Source organism: Perna viridis, chromosome 10 (assembly GCF_037379345.1).
Source record: "Perna viridis isolate PV_CMFRI_1.1 ecotype Kerala chromosome 10, ASM3737934v1, whole genome shotgun sequence".
NCBI classification, from domain to species: Eukaryota; Metazoa; Mollusca; class Bivalvia; order Mytilida; family Mytilidae; genus Perna; species Perna viridis.
Genome location: NC_142454.1, coordinates 38,817,600 through 38,837,811, shown reverse-complemented (window position 1 = coordinate 38,837,811; position 20,212 = coordinate 38,817,600). Strand labels below are relative to the sequence as shown.

The following is a 20,212-nucleotide window of genomic DNA, read 5'->3' as shown; positions in this document are numbered from 1 at the left end:
AAGTTTTGGGGGCGCACGCCCGCCTCGCCCCCGCCTGAGTCCGCCCCTGAAAAAGGTAATGACGTGAAAACCATTTATCGACAACGTTTATAGTATTTAGACACGTTGGGTATGGGGCGTCAAAGGAGGGAGAGGGTCCGAGGGTTTGATTCCACCCTATTCTTGCTGGAACATTTAATTTGGGTATAAAATAGAAAAAATAGCCTGGAAACTGACCCCTTTTCACAATGTGAGCCTCTTGTTTCCGAATCACCATCATTTGTCTCCCTTGAATTGGGTTGAAAATTTGGGACGCCGTCAAATAATAAACATTATTTATCAAAACATACATGTACAAATTCAGTGCGTAGCTGTTAAGCGAGACTGACATCAATTGTATATAAATTTATTAATTCAGGAATTATCACATTGGAAATTAATTTTACGACGAGATTCCCATTGATTTTATCATAATCACGAGACGTGTGTACTTAAGAGTGGCTATTTCGCCATACCTGGGTGCCTTTGTATAAATAATCAGCGAGTGATCTGTGTTAATTCATAAGTGTGTGAGTGAACTTAACAAGATAACGTGATGTCGAATAAAGGTAAGAACGAATTGTAAATAAACAAGTTGACTGCACACAGAAGTCGTCTAGAATCGCAGAATTTGCTGTTTAATAAAACAATTTAAAACACCAATTAATACATTGTCAGTCTCTCGGTCACAAGGTGTGGCGGCTTCATAATGGACAACATTTATATCCGCGCACACAATATTGAAATGACCACGTTTGACTGACTTGATAGCCAACTTTATGGTATTTACTGTACTAAGTTAAGTCCTGAGCTGGCAGGGTATTAATACAATGTATTACACTTATTTACATGAGTATTCTTTTCAGACCTGTTTCAAGACTGAATATCAGACCAGAGGTATTCAAAAGGGGTGTTCCAGACTATTATTTGTTCATTTTGTCGTAATTTTGGACGAAATCGAATTTTTTTAACCAGTCAGGGGTTTTAAGAACCCATTCCCCTCCCCTCCCCCGCCTGGATCCGGCACTAGAGTTTTCTGAACTAAACACGACATTTTGCAGACTATAATTTATGGAATTTAACTGTTCAAACAAACAATGCGGAATGTGTAAAAATAAGTTACCTTTCTTCCACCAAATATCTCACTTCTCTTGGGTACAGAAAGCATCCCAATCTTTCATGTATCTTCTATAATATTTCCTTCACCAAACACCGATTCAAGCAACTAAATTCTTATTTCTTGCGTAATTCTGAGTCTTTATACAGTTATAATTATCATCTTAGTAATTTAGCCCCCATCGGTCCTTCCCTTTGATGCCCTTTGCTTGAGCTACAAGTCTTTATAAAAATCGGACATGAAGTGATTCATGCATGTCAAAAAACCACGGAATTTACTTTTTATTTCTTGTTCAGAAACAGTTACAGACCACACAAACAATCATAGTTGTTGCGCTTAACGAGATATAAGTTTGCAAGAGTTAACTTTCTTGCTTTGGTTTTGTTTGATCGATTTTAGTGGAATATGATGTAATGTTTTCTAAAAAAAAAAATGCAGACCTTAATACAGAAAGGACTATCATAAAATATAGCATAGTAAGCATACATGTATATAGCATATTTTGTTCGTTGGGGTTACTTGTATCTTTACCATGAGACTACATGTATCTCTATCATACTATTAGGCTATGCAGACTATGAGTCTAAATTTTGTATGGTCTGGTACTTAAATGGTGCAATGGATACGACTGTATTTGCTACAGTGTAGTCCTTGTTAACGGATGTTGTTTTTTTTAATTACTTGTTATTTGAGTTAAAAAATAATGTGTTTGTCACAAATCCTGGTTTAACCCATCTTTCATTTTGAAACGCTGTACCAAGTCAAGACCATTGCGGTGGTTTTCCAAATTTCCGGTTTTTGCCCGTTATTGACATTTATCATATACACTTTCCTTTTGGTGTAGGCTATTCCTTTGGACTACTGCCTAGATTTTATCAGTATTATAATTATACCCCTGCAAATGAAGTTCCACGGTATATTTGTTTCACCCTGTCTGTCTGTCCGTCAGCCCGTCTGTCCAAACTATTTTCTAAGCAGCTTGCAGCATTGTTATGAAACTGTGGGATGTTAATATAACCACATGGAGATGTGCATACTGTCATTAATTAATGTTTGAATAATACTTTGTAGAAATGATGACTGTTGAACTACCCCGTTTTCAGCCTTACATGATCTCGTACGTTGTTCGCAGCTCCTCCCTAACGACTTGCATGATTGTTATGAAACTTAATGGGGTGTTAGATTATCATATGGAGATGTGCACATTTTCACATTTTTAATAATTTATGTTTGAACCAAAGATAAAGAAATAACGGTGGTTTGAAGTTGGGCATTTTTCAGCAGAACTTGGTTTGTTGCATTATCCACAACTCTTACTCAACATTTAAAGCTGCATTAGCTGTCATTTTCGTATTTTTTTTGTTATACATGTATTACTCTTCAGTATCTCCGAAACTGTTTTTGGATCAACTCATTGTGGTATACTACCTGTTTTATAATATCAGTTTCCTCTTCAAGGTTACAGACCACCAATTCAACCAATGAGCATTTGGAACGTACGCAAAAATAGTCCTACGCAGAAATTACCCCTGTTCCTCATAGTGCTGTGAAAAAAGTTCTCATCTTATTTAAAAAATTTAAACAGTTTCTGAAAGGAAAAACATTTCTGTACATTTTATAGGTGCATTTTGCTTCTTGTGATGTGAAGCCTAATCTCCATAATGATTTTTAAATATACCCCTATCTTGTGAAAACACTGGGATTTCCCATGCTATTTATAGACCCTTCACTTCCGGTGACCAGTACTGCACTGCAAGTCTGCTAACCCCACATGCCATTCTGAGGATTGTGAGCTGACATATGTAGAATCATGCTGATATATAGTCCTCTGCAGGTTAAAGTTAAGGTAAAGTCCAGAGAAGCCATTGAATATTGTGAAATTAGCATAGAAGCCTATGGAAAGTGGAATTAGTGGTTTTTAGCCTCAATTAGTGAATTACGGTAATCTGATTATTTGACTAAAAAAGTTAACATAAGCCCATGGAGGGTTGCGGATGTATTAACTGTTAAGAATTGTGTCAATATATATTGCAAAAATGAATACTTGTTTGTTTGTTCAAATTATTTTTTTCTTTGATTACATGGTTTACATAGCAGTAAACTTGATTACATTTAATTAAAATTAATGATAGTTTTCTGAGCTCTTACAAGACTCTTTTACTCGCCGTCAACAAAAGTATGGTATTTATCTGTGCGAGTCCTGGAAATACATGTTAGTCTGCCTATTACAAGCTTATTAGGGTAGAAATGCATAGCTACACAGTAACCGGAAGTAAGCATGATTTCAGAAGTGGGACGGCCGTGGGTTCGGACCCTGGGGCATTTCGTTTGAGATAAACTAATCTTTCTCCCCAAGATAGGGCCTTTTTATCCCATTATTGTTTATATGCGTATTTTTCTTGCAAAAAAACCCAACTAACACACACACACACATATATTAGTTTGCTTTTGAGTCTCTTGTGGAAAGTAATACAAAATGTATAATATATCAGTTAGTGAATTACAAAATTATTGATTTCTATTAAATGTCAAGCGAAACTTTTCGTATGCTCACCATATTCTAAAGTTCAAGTGATATGGATTATTTTATTTTTTGTTTGGCTGCAGCAAAGCCATATAATTATGATTATAGATTTTAGTATTGTATTCACGATGGAACTAAATTATTTATCAATAAGGTACTATTTATTTGTTCAAACCATAGAACAGCCTATAGCTATTGTCACTTAAGCATGTTCATAATGATTAACTTCCATGACACCAGAACTAAACGTTTAAAGGGTAGATGTTTTACAGCTAGTTGAAATTGACCAGTTCTATTTTTAATACAAAGTTTTGCAGGTTCACTAGTAATTTAAATAGCTCTCTTGGTAGAAATATGCCCAACATTATACCCATATTAATGTGTCCTACTTACAATGTAACTACCTCAGAGCACCTGTGTGATCTTTTAATAGCTGTCAATTATGATGACCTTGACCTTAACCTTTAAATTTGTCATCTACTATCTACCAGCTATTCAAACTTAAAAAAAAAACAGCCTAAAAAATCACAGAGGTTTTCTGTGGTAGTTAGTAGGACACATTGGTATAATTTAAGGCGCATTTCTACCTAGAGAGCTATATGAATTACTCACTAGCCTATCTAAGGTTTGTTCCCGTTCTGCCCACTTTTTAAAAATTATATTCTCATTCTGCCCACTTGTCATAAATAAACAATCAGGTACAAGTTGTTGTTTTGGTAATTATAGTCTGTTTTTAATATTACATGCAGTTCTAATTATCTTTTTTATAATTTCAAATTTGTACATAGATGCATAAATATTTGTTTCTTTTATAACAAAATATCTTTTTTTTTGTTTTACATGCAGTTGTAATTTTCTTTTTATAATTTCAAAAGATGCATAAATATTTTCCTCTTTTATAATAAGATATTTTATGTTTATTACAAAAATGAAATGCAATTTTTTTTTGTGCAGAAAGCTTGTAAATAGCTATTTAATTTTATAAAAAATTTACACTACCCAATTAAGTTAAACATTAATTTTATTATTTATGTGATTAAAAAATAAATTTATCTATTTATTCATATTCAGTTTTAAAAGTAAATTAATGACGAAATTAATACGCAAGCTTGGAATTATAATTCCTACCAAGCTAAGCACTTATCACCAAATGCAGCAAGATCAAAGACCATCATGACACTGACTTGATGTCAAAGCTAGCTTTCATATAAACACTCCAAGCTAAGCACCTCTATATATTATGTAGCACCCTTCCCGAGCAGTATTAGTAAACCAATGCAGTAGGATGGCACACGCACAAATACAAGTACAATTTATCAGAAATAAGTATGGGTCTCAGAATTTAGCATATAATGGCTACATATACAGTGTAAAAAACAACCGTGGACATATTGGAGATGTACCGTTAAAGATTGTCCTGCAACACTTAGTACCCATAACAACATACCCGTTGGCTTTGAACGTCATCAACATAACCACAACTAGAACCAGGCTAACATCAATGCTAAGCAGATAATACACAACATACGCAAGAGATGCATAGATGAAATAAAACCAATCCCCTCAATCTATGACGAGGAAGTGACAAAACTCAGAGATAGTAACTGGAATGATGACACACATCAGACCGTAGAACATCTACAAACTTTAAATTCTTGCAAATCTACACTATACAGGGCTAGACGTAAAGTCACACCAAGATTACCAACTACCAGAGCCGATATACAACTAGAAGGTGTATGAACACAAACAACAGCTGGTCATGAGTTTCTTCTGTTCGACAACAATAACAACCAAGATATGCGCATTATTGCTTTTGCAACATCAGAAAATTTGATTAACTTTGGCAAATGCCAACACCTTATACTGTGACGGAACTTTCTATACATGCTCGTCTTTATTCAAGCAGATATATACTATTCATGCCATGGTGAATGACCAAATGTATCCACTACTCTTCGCATTTTTACCAGGGAAAAGCACCGACATCTACTTCAGATTATTCACGCAACTCAAAACTACTATGGAACAACTTCAGCTACAACTTCAACCAACTTCAATTTTTATGGACTTCAAGACTGCCGCTCATAATGCAGCTACAAGTGTATTTCCAAATGTGACGATAAAAGGTTGTTTCTTTCATTTCACTCAAGCCGTATGGAGAAAAACCCAAGAGACAGGACTACAACCCGCATATAAGAACAACGTTGACATTCAACAACTTGTCAGAAGAGCTGCTGTGTTGCCACTCGTACCACTAGACCAAATTGAAGATGTCTGGTTCAATGCCTTGAATGAACTGGAAGACATCGATACACCTCCAGGAACTACTACATTTACCGATTACGTCACAACACAATGGGTAGAAGGTACTCCACAGTTATGGAACCACTTCAGCAATGACGGTCCGAGAACAACAAACCATTTAGAGGGGTGGCATAACAAATTGAAGAAAAAAGTCAACAACGCACATCCAAACATCTTCACCGTTATCCGTATGTTCAAAGATATTCAGGCTGCAAATGAGATCAAGCAAATCCAACACAACGCCGGCGGAACTATTCGACCAAAAACCAAGAAGTACCGTACAATTGACAGCAGATTAGTGCAGCTGAAAGAAAGACTCACACATGGTAACATCACATTTATTCAATATGCTGACGCAGCATCACACCTTCTCCATTTAGAGTGATATGTGACATTGACTTTAGATACTATTTGTGACATTTAAGTTCTTTATATATGAAAGTCTAGTGCAGTATGTCTAATTGTATGTTTGTGCTACTTTAAAGCACATGAGACCACAATACAGAGTATATAGTTATTTTAACCGACATTTCCAAAAAAAAACAAAACAGTTATACCAAACATAGCCATTTAAAATGACAAGAAAAACACATTGAGTTGCACATGAGACCACAATACAGAGTGTATACTTATTTTAATGAGCTGAAATTTCCAAAAACAAAACAGTTATACCAAACATAGCCATGAAGAAAGACAAGAAAAAACACATTGAATTGCACTAAGACCACAATACAGGGTGTATACTTATTTCAATGAACTTATTCCAAAAAACAAAACAGTTATACTAAACATAGCCATTAAAAAGACTAGAAAAAATCACATTGAATTGCCAACAAACAGTAAAACAGACTATAGGTAATTATCTATTGTTCTCTAATTAGTGTCATTACATCTGCATTCCCATTCTGCCCACAATATTTTTACCTGTAAATTTCAAAAGTGGGCAGAACGGGAACACACCCTATCTAAATTTGTATTGAAATTGGAACTAGTCTTTTTCAACTAGCTGTAAATCAATTACACGGTACATGTACGGCTGAGTAGTACAGGTATAGCTGAGTGTTGCCAACTTATAATGACCGCTGCTGTTCCTATGCATTTTTTTAGCAGGGACGGGTCCAGTATTTCAGGTTAAAAGTATAAATGAATTGATGACCGAGGAAATCGAGGCAAGAAAATTTTTGGATAAGAAATTTGGGAAAAATCATGATTTTCCCCCAATTTTCGGGGAGCACAATACTATATTTGTACGTCGGGTCCACCCCTGCTTCTTGAGAACCTGTATACCCCATTGGACACCTGATTTTGTCGTAAAAATATTTACTTGTATGAATGGATCTATATGATGTTGCTATCTATTCGTAAAGACAATTAAATAATCCTATATATTTAAAAATCTATATCATTTTACAGTGTAAAAATTGATATTAAAGTTTGGAATGACTGTGTGTTTAATACACACAGTCATTCCAAACTTTAATATCAATTTTTACTACACTGAATCGATAAAAAAAACTTGTAGTGATATTTATATTACAGTAAGGGGCAGTGACGGATAAAGGTGGGCCTCCGGGGTTGGAACCCCTTTGTTTGAAGATTTTGTTAATTTTATGTAAATTTATCGACAAACGTTAGTAAATAATAGCCTGGAACTCCTAAATATCTCTGGAACCATAGTCGTGCTATCATTTTCAGTATTGATAAGGTCAATGTATTTTATTAAGGATTCCGGTTGTATTGATACTAAAATATTTATAAATATTACAAGGATACACCAAATACCGTTTGTATACTAGTACACTAGAGGTTTGAACTTCTTTATTATTATTGTTATAAACAGATTCTTTCGTATTAAACAAGTGTAATTCAAGCACCAGATTGTCAAAACAGAAAAAAAATCTGTGATAACCTGTTAAATTAGTTTTGTAGAGGATGTAATATATATTACTTTCTATTAGGCAAAACAAATTCTATTGTTTTCTACTACATGTACCATCACGAAAACATGGTGGGTACAAGGTACATGTAAGTAGGGAAATGTTCAACGTGTCACAGTTTTCCTTTGCTCTTTGGTCTACCCAGGACTCGACTTTGTATGAGCAACCTGGTGGGGGTGTTTCTAGAAAAACAGAGGACGCTTACCCTACCGGTTCACCTGGCCCATACTCCCAGTTCTTTAGTGGAGTTCGAGTTGCTCATTTACTTTTGTTACTGTGTATGTATTATTTGGTTATTTTATGTTCTTTGTTGTTTTTGTCTGTTTTCCATGTCTGGTCGTTGTCCCTGGATTACATTATATTGATTTCATCTAGAATTTAGGTTCTCTTGATTACTCTTTCATTTTTCAATAACATTTAATATTGAGTTAAATCTATACTTTAACGGTGACCTTGAATGAGCCTTAATGGCCATAACATGTTCAGAGTAGGCACCATAAAATAGGGTAGGTAGAGTAGCAGGAAACAGATATATTTTTATTTGGCCTTATAAATTGTGATTTTTTTTTCCAGGTTATTCTCAGCAGAATTTGGCCAACCAGGAGGCCGGAGATTCTGGTTTAGGATGTTGTGGATGTATTTTAATGGGACTTTCATATTTTATGGTTGCACTGTTCTTCCCATTTTCACTCTGTATGACCATCAAGGTAAAACACGTTACGCTTCATTTTTAAATTTCTACTAATGCAAGCACGACTCTTAATCACCCAATGAACATTCCTGAGTCTGTGGCATAATATAAAAAAGATAGGTGTTTTTCCATTTGCCGACATTTACAGAAAAATAAAATGTTTTAAGAAATTCCCATTAAACTTGGATGGAAGGCTATTGTTTCTTTATGCAGACAAGTTAAATAGGGACGATTGTGTCATGTGACTGATGACGTAGCTCTTCATTAACATTTAACATAACTTGAGCAACCCGAAGACCCACACTGGTACAGTTATATGTATTTGTGAATCAGAAATGACTGTCTAGGTCATATTTTTTTCAGCACAGATCTGAATTGCACCTAGTATTTAACACGCGATCTTTACTAACTATCCGAGGGTGTGTGTGTGTGTGGGGGGGGGGGGTAAACATTTTCTGATGATTCCATTGCAGACCAACGATCGAATGCCTTGAATTCATATTTAGAAATTACATGGAAACAAAAAAGTGGTAATAGTTCACACACACAAAATGACATTTACTCTTGGTAATTTTGTTATGAGTATTGAACTAATATATCGACTATGTAAAAAATATATGGCACAATTTTATCGCAAATCATGAATCGTTCGTCGAAAATTCTTTAATAGAAGTGGTTTAAATGTAATGTACAATACTGCTATGACAATGGACATTTTATATGCAATAGGAATTTCATTAAAGGTAAAGAGGCTGTCCATTCAAAATCCTGGCACTGGATTGCACATGATAAATTTTGTTTTCAAAATTTTTTATTCATTTCTTATCAAAAATACATCCTTTCTGAAAGTTGTACATTGGTTTTTGATTAACTGCAATGGTTAAAGAGAGAAAAAAATACATAGAAAGCATTGAAATTCATTGAAAAAGAGAGATAACTGATTATTTTTTTACATGTAAGAGAACTTTAAAATCTCTTTGTACTATTTGACATACATATGATATAAACATTACATGGAACAAAACATTCTGAGGGATAAATATGCCCTGTGCCTACAATATCATAGGATCTGCCTGATTTTTACATGGACAGCCTCTTCAAAATGAATTAGTTTTTATGCACTATTTAAGGGCTATTTGTTTTTGCTCTTTATAAAATATCACAGTTTATATCTTAAAGTTCTTGCCAACTATACGGTCTAGAAATTGTCGTCTGTACGTTTGACGTAATTTTAAAATAATGGTAGGCTTCAGTGCTAGGGGTAATGTAATCTGAACAGTTTTGCAAAAAAAAAAACAACACTTTATTGAAGCATGTCTAAGATTGATGTCTATTCATACAATCACATCCACTACTGAAATTATTTAAATTAATTTTTGCACAGTGATTAGTGACAAATGTCTTATATGATCATTATTAGCTATAGACTTACATGTATCTACAACAAACCCATTACTAAAAGTACACTAATATACATTTACTTACTTAACGCATGTTTTATGGTGATTTTTTGTTGCCTTAATCCAATTTTGTCGATTTTAGATGTATGTCCACTATTTCCAAGTTGTATGCTGCGCTTGCAACATGATACTTGGTTAGAAGTGAATGGTTCGGCTTAAGTTAATAGTGTTTGACAATGTTGGTCATATTTTATATTTGTATGTAAACTATACTCATGTAGCCCCAGTAGGCCGTTCATTTCTGTTACCTATTCACTATTTTTATGAAAGTTATACGATGATGCATTTGTTGCGTTTGCCAATATCTCTTCCTTTTTTTCTAATGAACAGTGTATGCTTGAATAAATAATATACGTATGCATAATAAATACAGAAGATTAAACCCACATTTGTTTTGAACTTTTTTTTAATTTCGTTCAGATGGGGCAAAACGAGCAAGTTATAGCCTTCCTCCTTTTTATAAAATCTCGGGAATAAATGTGTCATTTGCACACCATACGTAAAGTAGTCCGTGACTTGTTTTTTTTAATAGAAGGTTAAAAACTATCTGCATGAAGCTAGATCCAAAATGTTTCCAGGTCACTAGACATTTTTTACGTCAATATAAATACGCGTCAATAAGAAAGTGAATTTAAAAAAAAAAGCTTAAAAATAGCTTTTAAATAGCCTTTGATTTCTATTTTAATATAAAAGCATTACATTGTTAAATTACAGCGGAATGGAACTTAATTTCGGGGTTACGTGAGCACAATGCTTTGTTTTCATGATATATGTAGTTTAGAATCTCCTAAAAAGTTTTGAACGTTAAAATTATCATACTGTAGCTCTTATAAATTATATATAAGCCACTTTCCTAAGATTCAGTACACATTTCTGTTATTTTTTGTATTTCTACAGTTTCAAGTTGTACTTTTAAGGGGTTTACAAGAATTTTTTTAAATGTTATCATTCCCCAATTTGATATCTGCGAAAATATTAAAAACTTGTAGTCATTACATGTATGCATGTGTTCATTTTTCTCAAGTTTAATAAATACGAAGGTTTAGGGCGAAAGAATACAATCGATACTATCTTAAATTGATCGGAAAGTCATGATCGCTCGTTGCAATGGGTCCCATCCGTTTCACTGAGACTTTCCTTTTCCAACGAGACATCGATCGTTATTTTGAACGATGTCATTGGAATTATGATACAAATGATATCGGTCTCTTGCTTGTGAAAGATAGGAGTACCTTGATTGGCACTCTGACACATACAACTAAAACAATGCATTTTCTTTTGCAGATCGTTGCAGAATATGAACGAGCTGTAATATTCCGACTAGGTCGAGTACTGCCAGGAGGGGCAAAGGGTCCTGGTAAGTTTTTAACTATGACCGTGCAGTGGTGGATCGGGGTTGCAGGGAATATGAAAATTTGCCATTTTCATATGTAAAATTGACCAAAAAAAATGGTAAATACATTTAATGTCCATGCACCACTTTTTCTGAAGACTTCCGGCTGCATGGCATACCTCTTTTTTCAAAGTGTCTGGATCCGCTCCGGCCGTAGTTGTACAAAACAAAGCAAAAAGTGGCAAGTGTTGCTGTCTCAACTTCAGCGATTGGGAATAAAACTTTGAGAATGTGTCATTTTCATCATAGTAAGAATTTCAATGGTCCATTCGTGAAAATATGAAACATTCTTTGTAAAAAAAAAATTGATTTGAATGGGACATCTTGAACTGTAATTGGATAAAGTGCACGTTTCCTATCTAATCCCAGTTACTGCAACTTTCGTTGTTTATTTACCTAAATAACTTGAAGAAAAAAATAGACCAGGCCAACCGTAAAAATTATGTGAATATTGTTGTCTGTCCAAGTAATTTTAAATTGAGTAAGTACATATATGAGTGATTCATGATACAGCCTTAAAATCTAATATCATCTTACAAATTTGTACTAAATAAGCGAAAACATATTTTGGTAATTATAGCGTGATTTTAAACGACGAAGAATAATTATTATTAATTTCTGTTTTATAGGTATGTTTTTCATTCTGCCATGTATAGATGAGTTTAAGAAGGTTGACCTTAGAACAGTATCTTTTGATATACCACCTCAAGAGGTAAGAAACGGAATCCGTTATTCTTACTGTAGGGGAAATGGCCGAATAGTTCCGATTGATTAAGGGGATTATTTTTCAGTTTTACTGTTTCTGGAATGGTCAAATGGTTCCGAACGAAATGGAATATGACCAAAGTCTTTCACAAAATGTGTTTATTTGCTTTGTCAAATATTTTATGCCTCAGCCACAGTCTGTAGTAAACCATTTGATATCTGCGAAAATATTAAAAACTTGTAGTCATTACATGTATGCATGTGTTCATTTCCTCAAGTTTAATAAATACGAAGGTTAAGGGCGAAAGAATACAATCGATACTATCTTAAATTGATCGGAAAGTCATGATCGCTCGTTGCAATGGGCCCCATCCGTTTCACTGAGACTTTCCTTTTCCAACGAGACATCGATCGTTATTGTCAAATATTTTATGCCTCAGCCACAGTCTGTAGTAAACCACACATCTTTCAGACTGCAAATTGGTACAGCGTATCGTCAAGAGCTTCGCGAATTTGCAATCAGTAGTGATGATGCCTTGTGATTTTTTGCATCCTCTATAAGCTAGCACAGTGGTAAATAGTACTGTAACCCAGAACAGATCTTCTCATTAAGTGTGGGATAATTGAGTAAAACATTGTATTATATATAAACTCATTTAAAGAAATGTAGATAGAAAAGCAACTTCGTGTATAAAACTATGTATACAATCGTCAAGACCTATTACAATGGTTAAAATGCATGTGTTGCTATAAATATTGTGTTTTATAATGGACCACAGTAATGATTTATATAATAAACACAGCTGTCTCATTGTTGGTGTAACATTTTTTATGTGTCAAATACATTTCTATGTGAGAATCAGACTCGTGGGTATATACATGTACATACAGGGCGGACCTAGAGATTTTGAAAAAAGGAGAGTTTCAGAGGGGTTACAGAAAAAAGGGGATTTAGGCTTTTATTTGCTCAGATTTGCCCAAGTTTTGCCTAAAATTATTGTAGTTTTTCATCAAATGGGAGTTGGGTTTCGGCCCAAGACCCACGGGTCCCCCACGAACCCTTTTCGCTTATACAGGTAAACGCCCTTGATTCATATACTGGTAAATGTTGCAGTTCCAAGTCTCTTCTCTAACGGTCCAAGAAATATAAATGTAAATCCAGTTCAAATAGTGTTCTTTGTCATTCTCTATAATTATGATATTTTAGCCTGGTTTTAGGGCAGTTGAAGTTGCAAATCCAAATTGTCCATATTAGTTTGATAAATAGAGTGCTTTATCAACGGTACTTGTATACTTATTATATAGAAAACCTTTACAGATGACAGAATTCATTCATTTCAAATTAATGCTGATTTAATAAAAAATGAAATAAAATAAATCTGAAACAAATTGGGTGTCTATTAAAAACCCAGGAAATAAAAAAAACCTGTGATCTTTAGCGGATAGCTTCTTACTGAATTGTTTTAAAATTGTGAAATTCCTTAACATTTTTTTTTTAAATAAAAGTAAAGTGTTTGGGACAAAATGATAAAACTACCAAGTAATTCATTACAGATCTTGACCAAAGACTCTGTGACTGTTGCCGTCGACGCAGTCATCTACAGTAGAATTTTCGACCCGTCCATGTCTGTCTGTAATGTTGAAAACGCTAACAACTCTACAAGATTGTTGGCAGCAACCACTTTGAGAAATGTACTGGGAACCAAAAACATGGCTGAAATTTTGACCGACAGAGACTCCATCGCTCATACCATGCAGGTAAGGGGGTTTAAGTACTAATCCATGTAAAATTCAGATTCTGCCAATATCAGAAATGAAACATGTACATGGTGAAAAGCAACAAACAAACGATTTTTTTTTTCAATCTACATACGACATATATTTATGTATGCTTACTGTAGTTCTATATATACAGTTCCAATTTTTTTTTAGAAAACCATACATTTGTCTCCCACTAAGATTAAACAAATCAAGAATGATAACTCTTGCAAAGTGCCAATTTCATGCAATCTTAATAATTTTTATTTCAAAAATGACCACTAAAATTGGTGATGAGGTATGTAATTGTTTCTGAATTTTGAAATAAATGAATTTTATAGGATTTTGTCATCATGCATGAATTTGAAAAGACTGCTTGAATAATCATAGAAATAGTTTGAGCCTTCGTGGGCTTTGGGTTTTGATAACCATTCTTTTAAATACACTTGTTGTCACCATAAATAGTATATGCATATCCAGGGGTCCTCTTTTAAAGGTCATACAGTTTGATTTTTTAACTGTAACTTTTTATACTTTCCATTTTTTTCCTTTAACAAGATAAAAGTGTCCCCTTTAAGGTTCCATTTCAGAAGTAAAGTGCAAAATGTATACTGTCGATTTGACATATCCACATAGAGGTTATAAGTGGAGAAGAGAGGGGGCGCACATACATTGTATACCTTAATATAACGGAAAGTTTCAAAGAGGGGGATGTAAAACGAACTTTGCCCTCCCTAAAAAATTCTACATAAATGTACTTGGTACTTGTAATGGTCTATATTTTGCATAAGATACTGATGACGTTCTGTCAAGGTCTTTCTTCTTAAAATACTCTTTTATTTATTTAGTCTATCTTGGATGAATCTACAGACCCCTGGGGAATCAAAGTAGAGAGAGTTGAAATGTAAGTCCAGTAGTAGAGCAATTTATAGTGGTCATATTAAGTATCTTTCTACACATTTTATAGGACTGCAAAAATGCGGTCGTATCATGTAAATTGTAATACGATATTGTCATCATTGTCGTCGTCGATAATGTTATATTTTCATTTTTGTAACATAACTCTAGTTGTAGTGGACCAAATGTCATGAAATTCTGATAGATTGATAGATTGATATATTGTTACTTGCTGCTCGTGAAAGCTTGCTATTTAAAATGGGTTCACTTCCCCATACCGTTCTGCAAAAAGGGTCAAAGGGGTAAAAAAGGGTTTTTGTATAGAAAGTTTACTTCTCAGTCAATTTTGACTGAGTTTTTTAAGTTTAAATAGCATTTAGCATTGACAGTCTATTGGGGTGGCAAAGTGGGGCCATACCCTAAAAATAAACTTGTTTATGTCTGGTCTTGATATTGAATTTTTATTTGTAGTATTCTCATGAAAATCCCTGCCTACATATTTCAGTCAGATTTCAGATATCTCTTACGGTTTCCAAGTTATAAGGGACCAAAGTCTGGTTTTTTTTTTACTTTTTTTTGCAACTTTGCAATTTTGTTTTATTAGATTCCATATGAAAATCCCTGCCACTACCTGAGCTTTAAAAGCATTAACTTTATCATTTACTGTTTTTGAGGTAATGAGTTACAAAGGGATTCATGAAAGTATCCTGATTGGCCTGAAGTAGAAATTTGGTTCTAAATTGAATTTCAAAATACTGTGCAATATTGTTACAGTATCGGAATGAGTTGTTATGTCCATAATGAACTATCAGTTCCTATGTTAAAAGTGTGTCCAAACACTAATATTGTGTCCATACTTGCCTCAAGTGAACAGAGTTTAATTGTCTAATGTCGTAAAGCTTTTTATTATACATGTACTTGTTTACATGTATATTAAGCTTCTTGTAAGCCAAAGCTCCAAGTACTTCAACCATGTTTCAGTTATCATTAACTTCTACATGTCCTGCTTTTGTTAGTGATATAGTCAATATATTTATTTCTTAAAGTGAACGTGGAATGTGTGCATACTCACTTGTGCCAGTGAAAGCCCAAAAGAGTTTATCTTATAATCCACCACACTCTGTTCAAGACAGCGTTGTCTATAAACATCACAGGTCCCTTTGAGTTCAACAGTGTCTGGTCGTTTTGTTAATCTTTGCCAGACTTCTTTTACCGTGAATAATCAATGATTCTTTTTTTTTTTGCGTTTCAATGATTTTCCAAAATCTCTCTCCTTGCAGTAAAGATGTCCGACTTCCGGTTCAGTTACAGAGAGCAATGGCTGCGGAGGCTGAAGCAGCAAGAGAAGCCCGCGCTAAGGTAAACGCTTCATTGGTTCTACCTGTACATTGTAATTTTGTTTTTTAATCTATAATGACCACGTTTGTTTGTTGAGCAGGGTTATTGGGAAGCTCTGATAAGGGCTGTGTGGGAATACAGGGGGTGGAGTGCAGGTGTTTGGAAAACTCCCCTTTGGTTAACTTCGTGTATTCTTATTAGCAGAACTGATCGAAATAGCCTGGAAATCCCTGTATATTTCTAAACCCTATTTTGGTCTGTTTTAGACCTACCACCCAGTCACATTAAAATCCTTTCCATGAAACAAACCCTCTCTGAAAAAAATCTGATCTAGTCTACCTATATAGTAGACTGTTATTAATCAACTGAATTTTTAAGTCCTTTTTTAATTTTATTCTTTTTAGGTTTTGGCTGCTGAAGGAGAACAGCGTGCATCACGTGCTCTGAAGGATGCCGCTGACGTCATGGCCCAGTCACCAGCTGCCATTCAGCTCAGATATCTGCAGACATTGAGTGCAATCTCTGCTGAGAAAAATTCCACAATTGTTTTCCCACTGCCGATAGATCTTCTGAAAGGATTGGGAGCAAAATAAGACTTTAAATATTTCATTTGAAATGTTACTGCAAAGTCTGTTATAATTGTTAAATTTTGTATTTTTCTTGTAACTTTACTTTCTTTTTTTATATTGTGATACTCAGACTACCAACAAATTAAGACCCTAAAGGAGCAACCACTTAATTTTATTGATCAATGGAAATCAATCTGTTCCTATAGAATTTCTTTCCTAGCCATTTTGCTTTTACTTTAGCTTTAGACCTCTGTTACATGACCATAACTTAGGCTTAACCTTGGATAATTTTACCAAAGATTTCTAGCTCTGGCTTTATACTTTAAATTTAAAACCAAATGGTTGCTCAGTGAGGCCAGTATATGACATGATGAGGGTCCAAAGCCATGAATGTCTTAAGTCCTACAGTAGATCCCTGGGCCCAGTCAAAAATTCATTCAGTACATAAATATTGCCTGTTAGGTAGTTGGCATACTGGAAGTTCAGAAATTATTGCATTTTTATTACATGTATTGCAAAGATGTGACTTATGTAAAATTGCAATAATCAAAATTTCTATTATGGAATTTTTAACCTAACTAATTTGGGATTATAATCTCAAATTGTCAAAGATTCAAATTGAAATATTGACTTCAATGAAAAAAGTTTAAAAAAGTATTGCATGCAATAATTTATGAATTTACAGTTTGACTTATTTAGTGAAGAACATCTTTCCTGTGTAATAACTGAGCTCTGACTGTCACATATTTACATAAAATCTTCAAAATAGCATCGGAAGAGGCATTCAAGGTACTCAAAATGAATTGATGACCGTAATTTGTTTTATTTGTATGAAGGAAGTGACAATAATTGGGGCTTATTCTGAATTTTTTTTTTGCTTTGAAGCAAATTAGTTTAAATCAGTACTGATTTGAATGTTACATGTAGTCGTTTCGGTTTTTGGACTTTGTTTTCTTAACAAGGTTTAAAACACCAATTTTTGCCTACGGGTATTATATAGATGAATATTTAAATATTACCTTCTAAATTGTTTTCTTTTAGATCAAATATGTATGCATAAGTGTTCTTCCCAAGGCCGTAGCCAAGGGAGGATGGGATGATGCGATCGCCCCCCTCTAAAAAAAACAACTTTGATTTAAATCTTAGCCAGTAATTAGAGAGAAATCATACCTGATAAGCAAGTAAAATTGCTTATCAGTGATCAGTTCGCACCCCCACTCAGAAAACCCGGCCCTGCTTTCGGGCCTTCAATTTGCTATTTATACATGTAATAGTAAGTGCTGAATTTCAATGTGCTTTAGTTACAAGAAATAACAGTGCAATCAATATTAGTGTAAATCCTTAACATATCTATACTTTTATTGATATTAAGTACAGTTAATTATAAGAATTGTGCAGGGTGATTTATGATTGAAACATTTCTCATGAAAAAAAACCCACTAAGTTTAGGTTACAGACCACCAATTCAACCAATGAGCATTTGGAACGTACGCAAAAATAGTCCTACGCAGAAATTACCCCTGTTCCTCATAGTGCTGTGAAAAAAGTTCTCATCTCATTTAAAAAAAATTAAACAGTTTCTGAAAGGAAAAACATTTCTGTACATTTTATAGGTGCATTTTGCTTCTTGCGATGTGAAGCCTAATCTCCATAATGATTTCTAAATATACCCCTATCTTGTGAAAACACTGGGATTTCCCATGCTATTTATAGACACTTCACTTCCGGTGACCAGTACTGCACTGCAAGTCTGCTAACCCCACATGCCATTCTGAGGATTGTAAGCTGACATATGTAGAATCATGCTGATATATAGTCCTCTGCAGGTTAAAGTTAAGGTAAAGTCCAGAGAAGCCATTGAATATTGTGAAATTAGCATAGAAGCCTATGGGAAGTGGAATTAGTGGTTTTTAGCCTAAACGATATTCAAATGAACTCGAAAATACAAAAAAGAGGTTTTAAATTAGAAGAACACATCAATAAACGAAACTTATCATCTGCAATTAAATAAAGTTGATTGTTTTGAGTTTTTTTTTTTTTTCGTTTTTTTTTAGAGAATGTGTTTCGTGTACTTATATTCTATTATGTACTATGTGTATTATGTTTCTGGTCAATTTTACTTGTAAACCCGAATATTCCGCTCGCTTCATTAAGTTGGAGAGAGGGCTTGACTTATTCGAATTAATTTTGCTTGTATCAGATTTACTCTAAGATGACTTATTAATTTTGTTGGTTTCGGGATTAATTTTTTTTTGGGGGGGGGGATAGGGTGGGTGAGGTTGGGGGTGGCAAAACAAAACCAATAAAAAAATGCCATTAGCACCCGCCTTTTCACTCAAGATCTCCCTTTTGATTTGTTTGGGTTCACTCCTACCATTTGCATCATGGATCTTTCGTGCTTATGTTTTATGATTAACTGTATTTAAGTAAAACTGAGATCAAATAGTTTCGTATTTATCGTTGTTTTAATATCTTTGCCTACGTTTGTATTCGTTTCTAAAGATAATAAAATTGTTTAAGTCCATTTTGTTTAGATTTATTTTATTATTAGGGCCCGGCCTTAGGCGGGTCGCCCTATAGTGATCAGTCTGTCCGTTCGTCCGTAACAAATTGGTGTCCGCTGTATATCTAGAGAACCGTTATGATTTCATACTTTATACTTAACATGTATATTAACCAACACCAGAGGGTGTGTCATAATGTATGTACAACTTCCTAGGTCAAAGGTCAAGGTCAAAAACTTTGGTTTCAGTTGACAACCCCATGTCCTGTGGTAAAGATCGTGTCCGCTCTATATCTTGAGAACTGTTATGATTTCAAAGTTTATGCTTGACAAGTATATTAACCAATAAAAGAGGGTATGTCATAATGTTTGTACAACTTCCTAGATCAATGGTCCGTCTGTCGGTCGTACTGTCCATTCGTCCATTCTTAACAAATTGTGTCCGCTCTATTTCTTGAGAACCGTTGACAGCGGGGCTCAGAGAGATGGCTCCCATCTCAATGATATCTAGTTGTTGTTTTATTTTTAAACCATTATGACCACTTCCGGGTCATAGTTGGTGTTCACACAAAACTGATCTACAAGAAGATTAAATTGGTTCAAATTGTGTTATTAGCATTGCAAAAAAAATCCAACATTTTCACTTCTCACACAATATTTAGGACATATTACATACTATTAAAAACTTATAAGTCTACTGGTCTATTTCACCCCGATTTTATAGGAAATCTAAAAACGTCACTACAAGTATCAGCATTAAACATTTGCTAAGTTTAACTAAACAATACATGATTATGCTTATTAGTTCTTACAACAAACCATACAAATATTATTTCATCTTAATTGTTTGAACCTTATCTTCAACACTTGTTGTTTTCATGTTCCCCTACCCGGGAGCCAAGGATACCCCGTCCCCAAGAGCTATGGATGCCCCCCTTCATCCCTGTACATGAACTGTAAGGAGATAAACCACTGAAGGGTTTCTTGAGAGTAAT

General features: G+C 34.3%; 2 protein-coding genes across 2 annotated transcripts; both read left to right on the top strand.

Moving 5' to 3' along the window:
• The first annotated feature begins 264 nt into the window (after nucleotides 1-264).
• Nucleotides 265-19,238, top strand: LOC148605692 (stomatin-like). Its single transcript, XM_088547679.1, has 8 exons — nucleotides 265-587; nucleotides 8,477-8,610; nucleotides 11,339-11,411; nucleotides 12,077-12,159; nucleotides 13,707-13,910; nucleotides 14,759-14,814; nucleotides 16,088-16,166; nucleotides 16,550-19,238. The coding sequence occupies exons 1-8, from the start codon at nucleotides 575-577 to the stop codon at nucleotides 16,736-16,738; spliced, it is 831 nt and encodes a 276-aa protein (XP_088403805.1). The 5' UTR covers nucleotides 265-574; the 3' UTR covers nucleotides 16,739-19,238.
• Nucleotides 5,440-6,488, top strand: LOC148605693 (uncharacterized). The gene has a single exon (XM_088547680.1). The coding sequence runs from the start codon at nucleotides 5,587-5,589 to the stop codon at nucleotides 6,349-6,351; it is 765 nt and encodes a 254-aa protein (XP_088403806.1). The 5' UTR covers nucleotides 5,440-5,586; the 3' UTR covers nucleotides 6,352-6,488.
• Nucleotides 19,239-20,212: the final 974 nt, after the last annotated feature.

Excerpts from the sequence above, each read along its gene's own strand:
- LOC148605692 (XM_088547679.1), top strand. Across the intron at positions 13,911-14,758 it reads CCATCGCTCATACCATGCAG|TCTATCTTGGATGAATCTAC; the intron begins GTAAGGGGGTTT and ends TTATTTATTTAG. Across the intron at positions 14,815-16,087 it reads AAAGTAGAGAGAGTTGAAAT|TAAAGATGTCCGACTTCCGG; the intron begins GTAAGTCCAGTA and ends CTCTCCTTGCAG.
- LOC148605693 (XM_088547680.1), top strand. The coding sequence starts at position 5,587 with ATGGTGAATGACCAAATGTATCCACTACTCTTCGCATTTTTACCAGGG.